Genomic DNA, 15,849 nt, shown 5'->3' with positions numbered 1-15,849 from the left:
GTATAAAGAGCTAAGAGGGCATTTCCTCATCTTGTGAGCAGTCACCTGCCTGCACTTAAGAACAACAAAACAACAACTGATTCCAGCGTTCTAACTACAACCTGGCATTATCCTTTCTCTCTGCAAAAGTTGGGTCAAAAAACATAACTACAAATCACACCTTATCTCCCTTAGAAAAAATCTAAAAACTGGGAGAACAGTAAATAGGCAGTAGCAAAAGCAGAAAGAAATGTTTTATTCTTTTTAAGAGTTTGTCCAACACACCTTCCACTGTATAGCCCAATTTGCATGCAATGTCCTTTAGATTGTAAATCATGATAGAGAATGGCAGCTACGCTGTGGTGGCAGAGACCCAGGCCCTTGGAGCCAGAGTGCTCTGTGATCTTGGGCAAGATAATCATCCTGTGCCTCCATCTTCACACCTGTGAAATGGATACAATAGAAGTACCTGCCTTACAGGGTAATTATGAAGATGAAGTAGGTTAATACAGTTGGTCCTTGAACAAGAGCAGTTTGAACTGTGTGGGTCCACTTAGATGCACATTTTTTTCAACCAAATACAGATGGCAAATAAGTACTGCCCACATATATGGAGGGTCAACTTTTCATATAAGTGGGTTCCACAGGGCTGACTGTGAGACTTGAGTATGCGCCGAATCCCCTGTGTATAACGAGGGATGATTGTGCATATGAAGTACTTGGAACAGTGCCTAGTACTCAGTAAGGATACTTGTTGTCAGCTGTTACCATTATTACAGCATTTAAATGCTGTAACAAGTCCTTTAGTCACTATTTGAATTTTGTTTACATTATTTTTGGAAAAGGCTTCCAATGGCTAAGCTCCATGGACTCTTCTGCAGACACACACAGTTTGGGAGAGGGAGACATATGTTTATGTTCAGATACAGAAATATCACTTAGAGCTTTTAGATATCTGCTTTATTTACCTGCAGGAAAGTGTATTAAGAAATTCTTTTGGGTAAAAATTAGTCCTGTTTCTAAGTTTTACATACTTTTGTCAATAGTTATTGCTCTATCTGCAGTCTTTTCAAAAGAAAATGTTCCAGACTCTCACCACTTTCTGCTGATATGTTCATAGTTCAAGTTCATGTTGATAGTAAGAAGGTGAAAGTAGATTTAAGCAATATCCATTTTCTTGTATATTAGGAAAAAGAAAAATAAAACCTTCCACAAGCCCCAAACAAAATGTAGCACTTCTAGCTCTATGCAGTAACAATGGATCCATAACTACTAAATAGTTTACAAATTTCACGGTACTTGGATTTGGCATCCCAAATTCATTTTCCAGCAACTGCTACATCTTACTTCTCCACATCTCTTTAGGGGAAGCTAAGAAGGAACCCACAGATGAAATTCTGGTCCCTTGAGGACACTAAAATATCAACATAGGCAATCTCCTGCTGTCTCTTCTGCCATCCTTCGTCACCTTGGCAGATCACAGTTTAAAAAATTTGCAAGATGTAGATGGATCAGGCTGTCTAGTGTCTCACTTGGGTCTTCACTGCTACTAGGTAATCACTTTATCTCCCATTGATTTTTAAAGCATCCACCCTGACAGCTCTTAACAAACTCAGGGTACTTTTCTTACCCCATATTCTCAACCCCCAAATCTGGCACACATCTTCCTCACTCTAGCACAGCTGCTTTCAACCTAGGTGAGGGAGCAAAGCTGACCTGAAAAAGCTTTGCAAATGACATGCCTGTTAACCACTACTAGCTACTTCCTCCCTTCCACCCCAAAATTCTTATGCACCTGTTTGGGAGAACAAGCCAGACTCCCAGGGACAGACATATGTAGTCAAAAAGGTGACCTCCTTATGTATAAAGACCTAATCTTACTAATTTCTATACTCAGCACTTAACTTAGTGTCTAACATATAGCAGGCACTCAGCAAAGATTGCTAAATGAATATACAAACCACTGAAACAGTTTATTAAATAGTTTATTTAGGTAATCCCTCATATGATCACCAAATCCAAGTGCCTCTTTGTCAGTTTACAGCCTCGGTAGCATTTTCATATTGTGACAATATCTTATAGCGACTGAAAGCATAGGCTCTAGATCCAAATTCATGTGTTAAGAGCATGGGCTTCACTGCCTTGCAATAGCTCTATAACTTTTGGCAGAAAGTTAATGAACCTCTCTAAGCTTTAATGTCCTCATCTGTAAAAACAAGCATAAGAAAAGCACCTACCCTAATAGGCTATATTGAAAATTAAATGTTACTGCATCTAAAGAACTTTGAAGAATGTCTAGAATATAGCAAATGTTTCTTAAATGTGAGCTAAAATTATTATTATCTAAACTGAAATTTGTTCTTTGGCTTTTGTGACCTTGCCCACTATCATTCTCCTCCTGACTTCTTCAGTTGCCTCCTCTACCCTTTTTGCTCCTTAAGTGAAGAAGTTTCACTCACAGGTCTATCCTCACTGCTTTTCTTTTTTTTTTTTTTTTTTTTGAGACAGAGTCTCACTCTGTCGCCAGGCTGGAGTGCAGTGGCGTGATCTCGGCTCACTGCAACCTCACCTCCTGGATTCAAGCGATTCCCCTGCCTCAGCCTCCCGAGTAGCTAGCACTACAGGCACCACGTTTTGTACCACCATGCTCGGCTCATTTTTGTATTTTTGTAGAGATGGGGTTTCACCATGTTGGCCAGGATGGTCTCGATCTCTTCACCTCATGATCCGCTCACATAGGCATCCCAAAATGCTGGGATTACAGGCGTGAGCCATATGCCCAGCCCTCCCTGCTTTTCTTTGCTCTCACCCTTGGCAATCTCATTTAACACCTATGGCTTAAACTATCATCTCCATGTGGATGAAGACAATCTTGACTTCACTCCTCTGAGCTCCAACTCAACCTGCCCAGTTGCACACAATACAAACTTAAGTCATCACCATATCTTCAACTGGCAAATCTCATTTCCCTAGATCTGTAGAAACTTGAGGAATTAGGAAAGAGATAGCTTCAGAGAGTATAAGTCTAAGAGAAACATACAATGGTTCAAAGCAATGATGTCACCAAGAAGAGAGAGAAAGGAAATGAAGCTAATAGAACTAGACATCTTTAATCAGGCTGAAGGTATTCATATTAAAAAACAAAAACAAACAAACAAAAAAAAACACAGCAGTCTACAGTGGCCTAAACTGGCAAGTAACTCTTGGTTATGATGTGGATTTCCACATATTTTAATGACAGGGAGAGAAAGCATTCCTCTTGCCCACACAAATATTATTCTCTGTGACAGCTGTATTTCACAATGTGAATTAACTGATTAAAAGTATGAACTCTGAAGCCAAATGCCTAAATTTGAGTCCTGGTTCTGGTATCTACTCGTTTGTGACCACAGGCAAATTACTTAATCTTTTTGTGTCTAATTCCTCATCTATGGAATGAGTATAATGACACTATTTACCTCACTGGGTTATCACGAAAAACAATGAGAAAATATTCATGTAGAATAATGTCTCCTATATAAAGTGCTAATAAATGGTAGCTACTGTTATCTCAGCCTCACATGCATTTTGGTGGCTTGAATTGATTTATGGCGGCCCGATCCTGGTATGCACGAATCCAATCCAGTTTCCATTAGATGAGATCCTGATCAACCTTTTCCTTAGACCAGGAGTTCTTAACCCAAGGGCCATAACAAGCTGTAGAGAAATTTCATGCAAAATTGGGTATAAATGGATGGTGCATATTTTTCTAAGACAAGGGGCCACAGCTGTCATCAGCTCCTCAGTAAGTACATGATCTTGAAAAGATTTTTGAAAACAAAACAAAATCTACTGCCTTAGCATGACCACTACAATTTTCACCATTTTTTTTTTCTCCTCTTATATAATTTCTACACCTGCCTTGGCTTCTATTCAGTAAGTTATAATATTTTAAAAATTGTCTCTTTGCAATGCTATTCCTGTTTAATCCTTTCCATTTTCAATACAACCAAGGTTACCTCTCCAAAGAACTGTAATAATATCACTTCCTCTGCTCAAAAACATGGCTACTGTCTCAAGTCCAAATAGCTTAGCTGGACATTTAGCCTCTATGTCTTGGCCACAACTTACCCTTCCAGCCTTGTCTTTCATTCTCTTCCACAAATGGCCCTAAGACAGTCATTTGCCATTGAGAAACTCCATGCAGCTTTCCTTCCACAGCTCATTCTACTCTGTCTAGTATGTCTCTTCACCACCTTCTATACATCTTTACCACCACTTCCTCAGTAAGTCAATGTCCTTCAACATTTGCTGTCTTTAATACATAAGGACCAACATGGGTGTATGCAAACATGTATCAGGGTTTGTCAAGCTCAGCATTACTGGCATTGGGAGCTGAATGATTTTTTGTTGCAGAGGACTGTCCTATGTGATGCAAGACATTTAGCAGCATCCCTGGCCTCCAGACATCATCAAATGTTCCGGGGCTGTGGGGTGGGAGATCACTCTTGGTTGATAACCACTGATAAACTATAACAAATACATTTAATTTCCCCTTCAAATTCTTTGAGGACAAAGACTATGACCTTGCTTATTTTATATTCTCAATATTACCAAATACAGTAGTTTATGACAGATTTAGATAAGTATTTGTTTTCTGCTAACCTTTCCAAAGTTAGTATACAGAACACAGAACATTCTAACCTACTGTGTTTCTAGATATTCATGAAACTTGAAATACTAAATTTCAACGTGGCTTTCAAAGAAAAAAAAGGCCAGGTCTCACAAGGCTGCAGTGTAATGGTGAGACCATAGTCCACTGTAACCCTGAACTCTTGGGCTCAAGAGATCCTCCTGCCTCAGCTTCCCACGCAGCTGGGACCATAAACACACAGCACCACACCTGGCTAATTTTTTTTTTTTTTTTTTGGTAGAGATAAGAGTCTCACCATGTTGTCTAGGCTGGTCTCAAACTCCTGGCCTCAAGCAATCCTCTTGCCTTGGCCAAGCAGAGCTTTTAAAAGGCTAAAACTACTATGTCATAATATCCCTATAATTTTCAACAAATACTATCAATTATATTTGTGCCCTAAAAGAGATGTATGTTTCACGTACCGCCAGGGATGGGGGATGGAGGGAAGGAGATGTATATTATGACTTTATAAAAATTAAGTAGACGATGGGCTGGGTATAGTGGCTCACACCTGTAATCCCAGTACTTTGGGAGACCGAGGTGGTTAGATCATTTGAGGTCAGGAGTTCAAGACCAGCTTGGCCAACATGGTGAGATCCTGTTTCTACTAAAAATACAAAAATTAGCCAGGCATGGTGGCAGGCGTCTGTAATGCCAGCTACTAAGGAGGCTGAGGCAGGAGAATCACCAGGAGGTAGAGGTTGCTGTCAGCTGAGATGGTACCACCACACTCCAGCCTGGGCAACAGAGTGAGTCTCTATGTCAAAAAAAAAAAAAAAAAAATTAAGTAGACAGTGAACTTCTATATCACCTACATAATAGCATTCCAACACTGAAGACTTACAGAAGAGTAATACCATCTCCTCCTTCCTTTAAATATCCTACGTTCTATGAAGTATAGTGTTATCTCAGTTAAATGCTTAGAAACAGTCAAGGCCCAGTTAGTGACAGAGGTAAAGTTTCAATCTAAGGCTCCTAAATTAGGGTTTTAGGGTTAGAATCCCTTACTGGTCCCTTGCTGCACATTAGAAATCCTCTGCAGAGTTAAAAATAACAGATCCCTGGGCCTCCTTCCAGATCAATTAAATGAGAATGAGGGAATGGTGCTAAAGATTAAAACTGTTTTAAAAACCCCCAGCGGATGCTAATGTGCAGACACAGGTGAGAGCCACTGCTCTCCAGACTGGTTCAAACTTCATGTACTTTGACAGTATAAAAGGCTATTTCTTCAGGAATGGCTGAAACTTATTCTCTAACTTGCTGAGCTTGGGCCTTGTATGTGGACACTTATCTTGAATTAAAAGAAGTGCTGTTTTTTCTGGGGTTAGGCATTACCAAGATGCTCATCTAAAGTTCTTAGGCTGCTCTCTCTACCACCCCTCAGAAGCCAGGCACTTACACTCCTCTTTACTCGGTGAAGTTACATTCAGTTCTGTCGGAAGCGGCTGCTGGCTGGGACTAAGAGTTGGCGTGGTTATCGAGGTATTGTTGTTGTCACTGGTGGTCTCTTCGGAAAACAAATCTGATTGGCTGTTACTTGTACTTGGAGCGGAATCATCGTCTGGCTGTTTCTTTTGAAAATCTGAAGAAAAACAGAAAACGAGCTTAATTAAGGAGTTCACAGCCTCTGAGGATTAGAAAACAATGGAAGTTGTTACAAAAATTAAATGCAACAACAGCAATAATAAAGACTGATCTGGGTGATTAAAAAACCATGGGAGTAAAACACTGGTCAAAAACATTTAAGATTAATAGAAGGTGACTAGAGTTAAAAGTTTTCCAAGGTCCCTTATTATTCAGAAGAATGCTAACATACTGATTTTAACGTCCTGTGCAAAGCCAAAGATGCATGTTAAAAATTTAAGGGTAATCAGAAGGAAAAAGGGAATAAAGAACAGTTTTCCAAACTTTTCAGAAGGAAAGGTCATAAGGAAAAAGGCAGCAGAGAAAACAGCAGAGTAAACAGAAAACATATAACAAGATGGTAGAAATAAGTATAAATATGTCAGTAATGGTAATAAATGTAAACAGACTGAACTTATCAGCTAAAAGACAGAATATTTGGACTAAAGTCCAGTTGTATTCAATTTACAAGGGATATACTAAAAACACAAATATGAGAGGATAAACAAAATGTTAAAGTATAGTTAATCCTTGAACATCATGGGTTTGAACCGTGTGGGTCCACTTGTATGTGGATTTTTTTCAGCCAAATGCAGATCAAAAATACAATATTCACAGGATGCAAAAATCATATATGGAAGGCCTACTTTCCATATACGATGATTCTGCAGTGCACACTGATGAACCTGAGTATGCACAGATTTTGGTACATGCAGGGGAGTCCTGAAGCCAATCCCCCAAGTATAACACAATCGTATATAAAAAAAAAAAAAATGTACCTGGCAAATAAATATAAATGAACAGGCAGGGCACAGTACTCACGCCTATAATCTTAGCATTTTTGAAGACTGAGGCGGGAAGACTGCTTGAGGCCTGAAGTTTGAGACGAGCATGGGCAACACAGCAAGACCTCATCTCTAAAAGTTTTAAAAAATTAGCTGAGGGTGGTGGTGCACACCTGTAGTCTCAGCTACTTGGGAGTATCTCTTGAGTCCAGAAGTAAGAAAGAAAGAGGGGGAAAGGGAAGGGGATCAGGCAGGGGAAGGGGAAGGGAGGACAGGACAGGACAGGAACAGAGAAAGGAGAGAGAGGAGAAAAGGGAGGGGTTGGGGGAGGGGAAGAGGGAGAGGAGAAGAGGAAAAAAAAGAACCAAGAAAGGAAAAGGAAAGAAAAAGAAAAACGGGAGGGGAGAGGAGGGGATGAACAGAAAGTTAGTATGGCTAGAGTACTGTCAGAATATGTAGACTTTAAGTCAAAAGTATTATTAGAGGTGAAGAGGATCATTATAAAATAGTAAAAGAGGCTTCTCCAAGGCCACAAAACACTGTCGTCCCTTAGTATACACGGGTGATTGGTTTCAGAACTCCCACATATACTCAGGTTCCACAGTCAGCCCTACTGAACCAGCGTATATTAAATACTGGTCCTCCATATACACAGGTTTAGCATCCTGTATTTTCAATCTGGGTTTGGTTGAAAAGCTTCATATAAGCAGGCATACAAAGTTCAAACTCGTGGCCAACTGTATTTAAAGCAAAAATGGTTATATTGATGAGAAACTGACAAATTTCCTACAGGGGACAATTTTAATGTAACGCTTACACAAAACAATTAATAAGCATACAAAGACCAAGTATCCAACAATTAGAGAATGAATTATTTCCTTTTTTTCTTGAGACAGAGTCTCACTCTGTTGGCCAGGCTGGAGTGCAGTGGCATGATCTCAGCTCACTGCAACCTCCGTCTCCCAGACTCAAGCAATTCTCCTGCCTCAGCCCCTGAGTAGCTGGGATTACAGACGTGTGCCACCACACCCAGCTAATTTTTGTATTTTTGTAGAGACAGGGTTTCATCATGTTGGCCAGGCTGGTCTCCAATCCTGGCCTCAGGTGATAGACCTGCCTCAGTCTCCCAAAGTGCTGGGATTACAGGTGTAAGCCACAGCGCCTGGCCTTAAACCTTTTCAAAGCCCCCAAATATTAGCATAATTCAGAATAGCACTTAAATCTTAGATTGAGGGAGGGTGGTTTGATGGTGAGAGGCACACAAAAATATCCAAAGACAGGTAATGTCCATTAACAGAAAATTGATCTTAAAATGCTCTACAGTGATTAAATGAATAAGGCTACAAGTATAATAGAAAAATCTCAAAAAGAATGTTGAGAGAGAAAAGCAAGTGAGCTACAGAAAGATATACACGGTATAATAATACTTATATAAAAATTTAAAATATGTTAAGAATACCACATATTGTTTATGGATACATGAATGATAATAATTACAAGACAAAAACATTCAAGGAAATAATATACCAGATTCGGGATAGCGATTACCTCTTTGAGGCCAAGGGATAAGGAGGGATAAGGAGAAAAATGGGTCTTCTATCTTGTTCTGTAATTTTTTATTTCTTAAGCTATTGGTAGGTATCTGAGTGTGATTATTATCTATATTCTTTATATATTTTAAAAATCTAATGCTACTCTATGAAGTACAGATTACATTTTATTATATCAATTCAGAGAAGTACAAGATTCTTACAACTTGACATAGCATTCGAACCACAGGGAAGTGTTGCTATCATACTCTGTAATTTCATCAGAATCACTACCTTTTGACATATTCTAAGCACAAGAATAGCTAGCATTTATGATGCATTTATTATGTGCCAGGCACTGAACTAAATGTTTTATGTGTATAACGTATTTATGTTAATCCTCAGGAAAACCCTAACAAGAAAGGTATAAACAACATCATTTTAATGATAAAGAAATTGAGGTTCAGAAAGTTTAGGTAATTTGTTCCAAGTTAACAGCTAATAAGTAGCAAGGACAGGGTCCATTTGACAACAAAGCCCATGGTCTTCAATCACAACCACAGGATGTGGCACTGTGATCACCAAGATGGCCCGAGGAAGAGACCTCCATGTCAAGCCCCCAGCCATTTCCAGCACCACTAGTGAGTGCAATGAATGTAGCCAGTTAGTAACTGCTAAGGTGATCAGTGCTCTAAAGCCCCTACTGCTTCTTTTCTGTGTATTTATTTCTCCTAGCCACTTTCTTGTTCTTCCATGTTTTGACATTTAAAAATGGCTTATTATCTCAGTGCTATTTGTATAGCACCTTCAAGAAAAAAGTACTATATCAATGGAATAAAAATACTGCAATAATGATACTTTATGTCATGTCATCTCATTAGCTCTCCTATGTCAATAATCATTGTGTCCCTCCCATAACCATCTGTCTACCATTTAATTGGAAATGTTATATGATCCTGAAAGAACTGAAACTGAGTCATCACTGTACCATCTAGCATAATCCCCAATGCTTGGAGACAGATGCACACACAGAAACTTACTCACTCAGGCACAATAAGCCTTTGAAGGTGAAGGATGTTGGTATCTAAAGACAATTATGAATACCAGGTCCCACCCACACACTCTCCAGCCCTTGCTTGCCATGCTACTTTGATGCTCAGGTACTTTCAAGTTTTCTTTTGTGAACTGGCAGTTCAAAAACTTCAGGTTTTCTTTTAGGAATCAGCAGTTGACACAGTGTACCTTCTTTTAACCCATACTCCTTCTGTGCCTTTTCTACACCTGCACAGGGTGATGGTGTCATAACATCATTAGGCTAACATACAAACCCAACTGGCTGCTCACAAAGAGAGGAGTAGAAGCTCTATATATTCTCTGCTTGAATCTGAAAAAGAATCCAGGAATCACAGAATGTTACAACCAGTAATGACTTTAAAAATTCAGCTCAATCCTCTCATTTTACAGATAGAGAATGCAAGAGCTGAGAAAATTACTACAACTCACCAGAAACTGAGTTAGGATTTTCTAACTTCCATGCCAAAGTCTGTGTAATACAAAGAGCTTTAGAGTGAAGACCTGGATTCAAATCCTGGCCTTGCTATTTACTGGGCATATAGCTAAAAGCAAATTGTTTAATCTTTTGGGGCCTTCTGTAAAACAAAGGGAGGTGGTTATTTATACCTCTCAGGAAAATGTGGATTAAATAAGATAAGGTACATGAAGAACCTAGCATATGAGTACTCAACAAATGACAGAATTAAAAAGAAAAGGTATTTTCCTAACTTAAAGAAAGGGGCACTAAGTAAGAGTTATCTCATTTTGGCCCTGATATTTGCATCACGGTTCTTATTGTCTTAGGCCTTTCTTTCTGAACCATCCAGCATCCAACTTCTGATTACTGCCAAAAAGAAAGAAACTCTCAGAAGTCTACTCTGAAAATGAAGGGGAACAGATTTATATTACATGTAAAGAAGTAAACAACAAAATATGAGGCACAGAGCCTGCCTCTCATCATTCTACACTGGAGAGCAGTGCAGATGAAAGGTCCAGAAACAGCCACTGCATCTGATTCAGACACAGTGAAGGTCTGTTCCCTTGATAAATTTTATAATTCTCATATAAATGAGAAAACTAGAAATCTCCAAGCTTATCCACCTCTCTAAATGAGAAAAAAACTTAGGAATAACTAATTTTATAAGTTAGTTGAGTTAATGGTATATCCAAAGGTCTTAAACTTGTCCTTGAATAAAGTTGTCAGCCTGAGAGAGGTTTATGTGAATAAAGCTTTTCCAAAGCAAACTGTTACTTGTAAAAACTGAGTTTAAAAACCTTTGCACTTTAATGGGATTACTGTTAAGAGTGAACAGCAGCCCAAATCTTGGCAACTTACCTTATTATCATCTAAGGGGAAAAATAATTTCTCAACGAAGATATGCTTGAAACCTTTAGTACCCAGAAATGGAATGTCTCCAGAAGATAAAGTGACCTAATGGTGCTAGCAAAGTCAAAATAACCAGTGAAGTCCCTGGACTGGCTACCCACATACTCACTGGCATAGTTTTCTCCACTGTTTTCAGAATGATTTTTCACACGTCAATCTTCTTACTACAAAATGCACCTAAAATACTGGGAGCACTGTGAAAGCACTTTGTCCTGTCCTGCTTCACAAGCCCATTAACCTGGGCAGTCTCTCTAGAACTACTCCCTATCTAGCCACTATGAAATACTCCCTTTGATATGCACATGCCCCATTGTTTATCTTTCAGATGTACAATGCTGATTTGGCAAGATGCTTAGACCCCCCAATCCCACTTCTAGATTATTACAATAATACATCTTTCAGAATGATTTCTTAAAAATATTTAGAAAGAATTTCGCTAATTTTGCTAAACTTTTTCTCTCATTGAAAACAAATTAATTCTTTTTAACCCTGTTCCATAACCTATTTTTTCCTTTTAGCAAGGTATCATGAATGTTTCTGCTTTGTCAGATATAAATGGGTGATCACTAATGAGTACGTGGTCTCATTCATTTATAGATATATGAACTAAACCAATCCACTAGTGTTACACATTTTCATTTACCAACTTTTCACTATTATAAACAAGATTTCATTGAGTTTCCTTAAGTTATATCATAGAAGTAGATCAACTGGTAAGAGAGGACGTACATTTTTACAGCATTTGGTACATATTACCAAATTCTCTTGGCACAGCACTCTGCAATTTCCCATAGCACAAGACTTACTACGGTATATAAGAATCATCCGTTCATTTGTCAGTCTCCTACATTATTCAGGATCCAGGACAAAAAAAAATGGTTCTCAATAAACATTAACTGGATAAATAAGTGGCCAATGCTTTCCTGCAGAAAGTCCATCACTGGATTACATTTAAAAGTATTTATCAATTGTTATTTTAAACCTTTCATAAACTGTTTTGTGTGTCTTTAAGGGTACTCCTAGCATCATGTGGGTCGGCATTTCTAAAAGATAAAGTGCTTAATACCTGTGAATTTCCATTTTCATAATCACTAAGTAGAGGTGAGAAATTCAACTGCACTTGTTCCAACTCACTCATTAGGACTGCTTGGGCTCATAATAAGGCTTCTATCATTATTGTAGACACTAAAGCTGGGTATATAGGAAACAAATTCAAAATAGAAGAGGAACTAAGAGTTAAGCACCTCCTATGAGTCAAGCACTCTGCCAGGGGCTTTGCATTCATTTTCTCATTTAGCCCTCAAAATAAACTGGGCAGTAGATATCATCACCACATGTGAGCAGAGGACAGTGTGTATGGCAAGGTTGGGCAAACCTGCTCCCTCCTTAACAAATGCTAGAGCTAGGGTTTGAGATTCAGCTTTATTTGACTCTTAATGTTTGTGTTCTTCCCACTACAGCATGCACCACTGAAGCAACCACCTCCCAGCTTCCCAAAATGTAGCAGCTCGCAGCCTCCGCAGGGTACACTGCTGGTTCCCACATTTCCACTCTCAGTCTCCAAACCCCATCTGACTATATATCACAGATTACAAATCCATGCACCCACCAGAAGCTTTAGTTTGGTATTTCACACCATAAAATACTTCATGTTTCAAGTAGTCAAATTTTAAAAAATGGAAAAGGTTGCCAGGGGTTTTGTTTCTCAATCCACTTAAAAATAAAAATTCATTTCCTGTATCTCAAGAGTTTGGTTCATACAAGGCACTGTATAAAGGTCTCCTTTAACAGAACAGGGTTCTGCTCACCATCCCCTCTCCACCCAATTTATGTCCATAATAGGCTACAGCTTCTGTTCATAGAAACCTTTCTAGGTTTCTAAAGCTGCATTGTCCCCCACCCCCATCTCAACCGCAAAACTTAAATATCTTATTTTAAAAAGCTACAAAGCCATTAGTAGCCAGCCAATTCATAAACCAGACTTCTAGCCTTCTGATTAAAATCTTAAGAAAATTCTGGTAGTTGGATGTTAATCTGGGTTAACAGCCTCAGCAAGAATAAACTGTTTAAACAGGAGTTAGCAAGAACCAATGCACTTATGGACTTGGTTACTATGAAAACTTTATTACCTTATGTGTATGTTGTAGCTTATGTGGCAAACTGTGAGCTATTGAATGTGGCTAAGTTTACTTAGGTGTCCTTTCATGAATATTATCTTCTAGCTTCTTTAAAAAGCAAAAGCAAAACACCTTTACCCTAACAGATTCTCACCCAACCTCTCATGGCGATTCCTTCTCTTTAAAAATCAGACTATCTTCTTTTTTTAAAAAAATTATTTTTATTAATTTTTGTTTTTCTCTTTCAAAAATTATTTTTATTAATTTAAAAAATCAGACTCTCTTCACTGATCTCAGAATAGACAGATTGAATAACACTGCACTGTTTTTGTGTGCTTCCTTGTTGTTTGTTTTTGTTTTTTTTTTTTTTTTTTAAATTTGAGACAGGGTCTTGCTCGTCACCCAGGCTGGAGTGCAGTGGCACACACATGGCTCACTGCAGCCTCGACTTCCTGGGCCCAAGTGATGCTCCCACCTCAGCCTCCTGAGTAGCTGGGACTATAGGTGCGCACCAACACACCCAGCTACCTTAAATTTTATTTTTATTTTTTTTATAGAGATGGAGTCTCACTATGTTGCCCAAGCTGGTCTCAAACTCCTGGGCTCAAGAGATCCTCCCACCTCGGTATCTCAAAGTGCTGGGATTACAGGTGTAAGCCACCATGCTCAGCCTGTGTCCTTACAAATAAGTTTCAAATATATACATATAATACACACACACACACACACACACACACACACACCCCTACATGTATATATCCTCCTAATGATAAATGACTCCTATCCTATGTTCCCTATTTATGTCCATGAATCTGCAATTTGAGTAATACCTCAAAAAATAAAATAGACCCTGTCTTCTGCCCTTCCTCCCATCTCATGAGATGGTATCAACATTCACCTAGAGAATAAAGTCAGAAGCCAGGAATTATCTTGAACTTCACGTTCTCCCTTCTTAATTTTACATCCCCCAAATTACCATTCTAATCATTTACAACTCCTAAATATCTCTTGAATCCATCTACTTCTCCATTACCACTGTAGTCGAAGTCATCAACATTTATAAGATTCCTTTGATAGCATCTTTTTTAAGACAGTCTCACTCTGCCATCCAGGCTGGAGTGTAGTGGTGCAATCTTGGCTCACTGCAACCTTGGCATCCTGAGTTCAAGCCTCTTGGGTTCAAGCGATTCTCATGCCTCAGCCTCCAGAGTAGCTGGAACTACCAGTGTGTACCACCACGTGTGGCTAATTTTTGTATTTTTAGTAGAGACAGGGTTTCGCCATGATGTCCAGGCTGCTCTCGAACTTCCAGCCTCAAGTGATCTGCCTGCCTTGGCTTTCCAAAGTGCCGGGATTATAAGAATGAGACACCATGCCCAGACTCGATAACATCTTAATTGAAATCTTTGTGTCCTCTCTTGGCTCAGTCTGATCCACTCTCCACAAAGCAACCATGGTGATTGCAAAAAAAAAAAAAAAATTGTAAGAAAACAAATTCTGATAACATCCCCTCCCTGCCTAAACCCTTCAATGGCCTCTCATTGCCTTCACAACCAGATCCAGAATCCTAACCATGGCTTAGAACTCAGAATCAGCTACTGGCTATTTCTTCAGCCACATTTGATGCCACTGCTCCTCCTCTCCCTCTCCTTGCTTTAGCCATTCTCCAGTGCTCTTGGTTTTTCAGACACTCCATGCTCTTTCTCAACATGGAGTGCTATTTTTTTTTCTTTTTTTTTTTTTTGAAATGGAGTCTTGCTCTGTTGCCTAGGCTGGAGTGCAGTGGCACGATCTTGGCTCACTGCAACCTCCACCTCCCAGGTTCAAGCAATTCTCCTGCTTTGGCCACCTGAGTAGCTGGGATTGCAGGCGTGTACCACCACACCCGGCTAAGTTCTGTGTTTTTAGTAGAGACAAGGTTTCACTAGGTTGGCCAGGCTCGAACTCTTGACCTCAAATGATCTCCCTGCCTGAGCCTCGTGCCTGTAATCACGCCTGGATTGCAGGCGTGAGCCACCATGCCCGGCTGTCAACATGGAGTACTTTAATCATGACACATGGAAGATTTTTTATCCTCATATTCACCTTGGTAAATCCTATTCATATTTGAACTCTTAATATAAGCACTACTTCCTAAGGCAAGTCCTTAAGATTATCCATAGAAGGCACTTTATTAAATATTTGTTGGATAAATGAATGTCTTATTCACAGTGTGCCTCAGCCCCTAGCAAAATGCCTGCCACATAATACACAATATAAATTTGCTGAATTTAATGTATTCGATACTGATGAACACACAAAGTTGAAAAATATTAGTTCTCTTACAGACAATTTTAAATGGATTTTAAATTGCTACAAAATTTATTTATAGGAAGCAAGAGTGCTCCTACCTACAGGAGAAATATTAAGCACTCTGTCAATAAGCAGATGTTTGGATTTCATAAATTATCCCCACACATACAAAAATTTCTTCCTTATTATTCATCATGGATAACTGGTCCTAACAGGACTTACAAGGTCTCTCAAGTCACTTCCTGCTTGCTTAGATTTAAATCACAAAGCTTAAGATTTTTACGTGAGGCAAATACAGGTAACATTAGATTGGCTCCCAAAAGCATATCCTGAAATGTGTCTTGCAAAAACAGGCAACAAGAGAATATATGAAGCTGACAAAGCTTACTCTTCTCAGCAATTAAACTTACTT

General features: G+C 39.0%; 1 protein-coding gene across 1 annotated transcript in view; it reads right to left on the bottom strand.

Annotated features, from left to right (window-relative positions):
• The window catches only part of ZFAND3 (zinc finger AN1-type containing 3), a 340,175-nt gene that overhangs the window by 90,809 nt on the left and 233,517 nt on the right, over positions 1–15,849 (bottom strand). The window contains exon 3 of the mRNA XM_003276916.4: positions 6,051–6,233. Within this exon, the coding sequence (XP_003276964.1) occupies positions 6,051–6,233 (183 nt within the window). The remainder of the gene's footprint in view (positions 1–6,050; positions 6,234–15,849) is intronic.

This window comes from Nomascus leucogenys, chromosome 17 (genome assembly GCF_006542625.1).
Source record: "Nomascus leucogenys isolate Asia chromosome 17, Asia_NLE_v1, whole genome shotgun sequence".
Lineage (NCBI taxonomy): Eukaryota > Metazoa > Chordata > Mammalia > Primates > Hylobatidae > Nomascus > Nomascus leucogenys.
The sequence above is the reverse complement of the archived record's forward strand: the minus strand, read 5'-3'. Positions and strand labels throughout refer to the sequence as shown.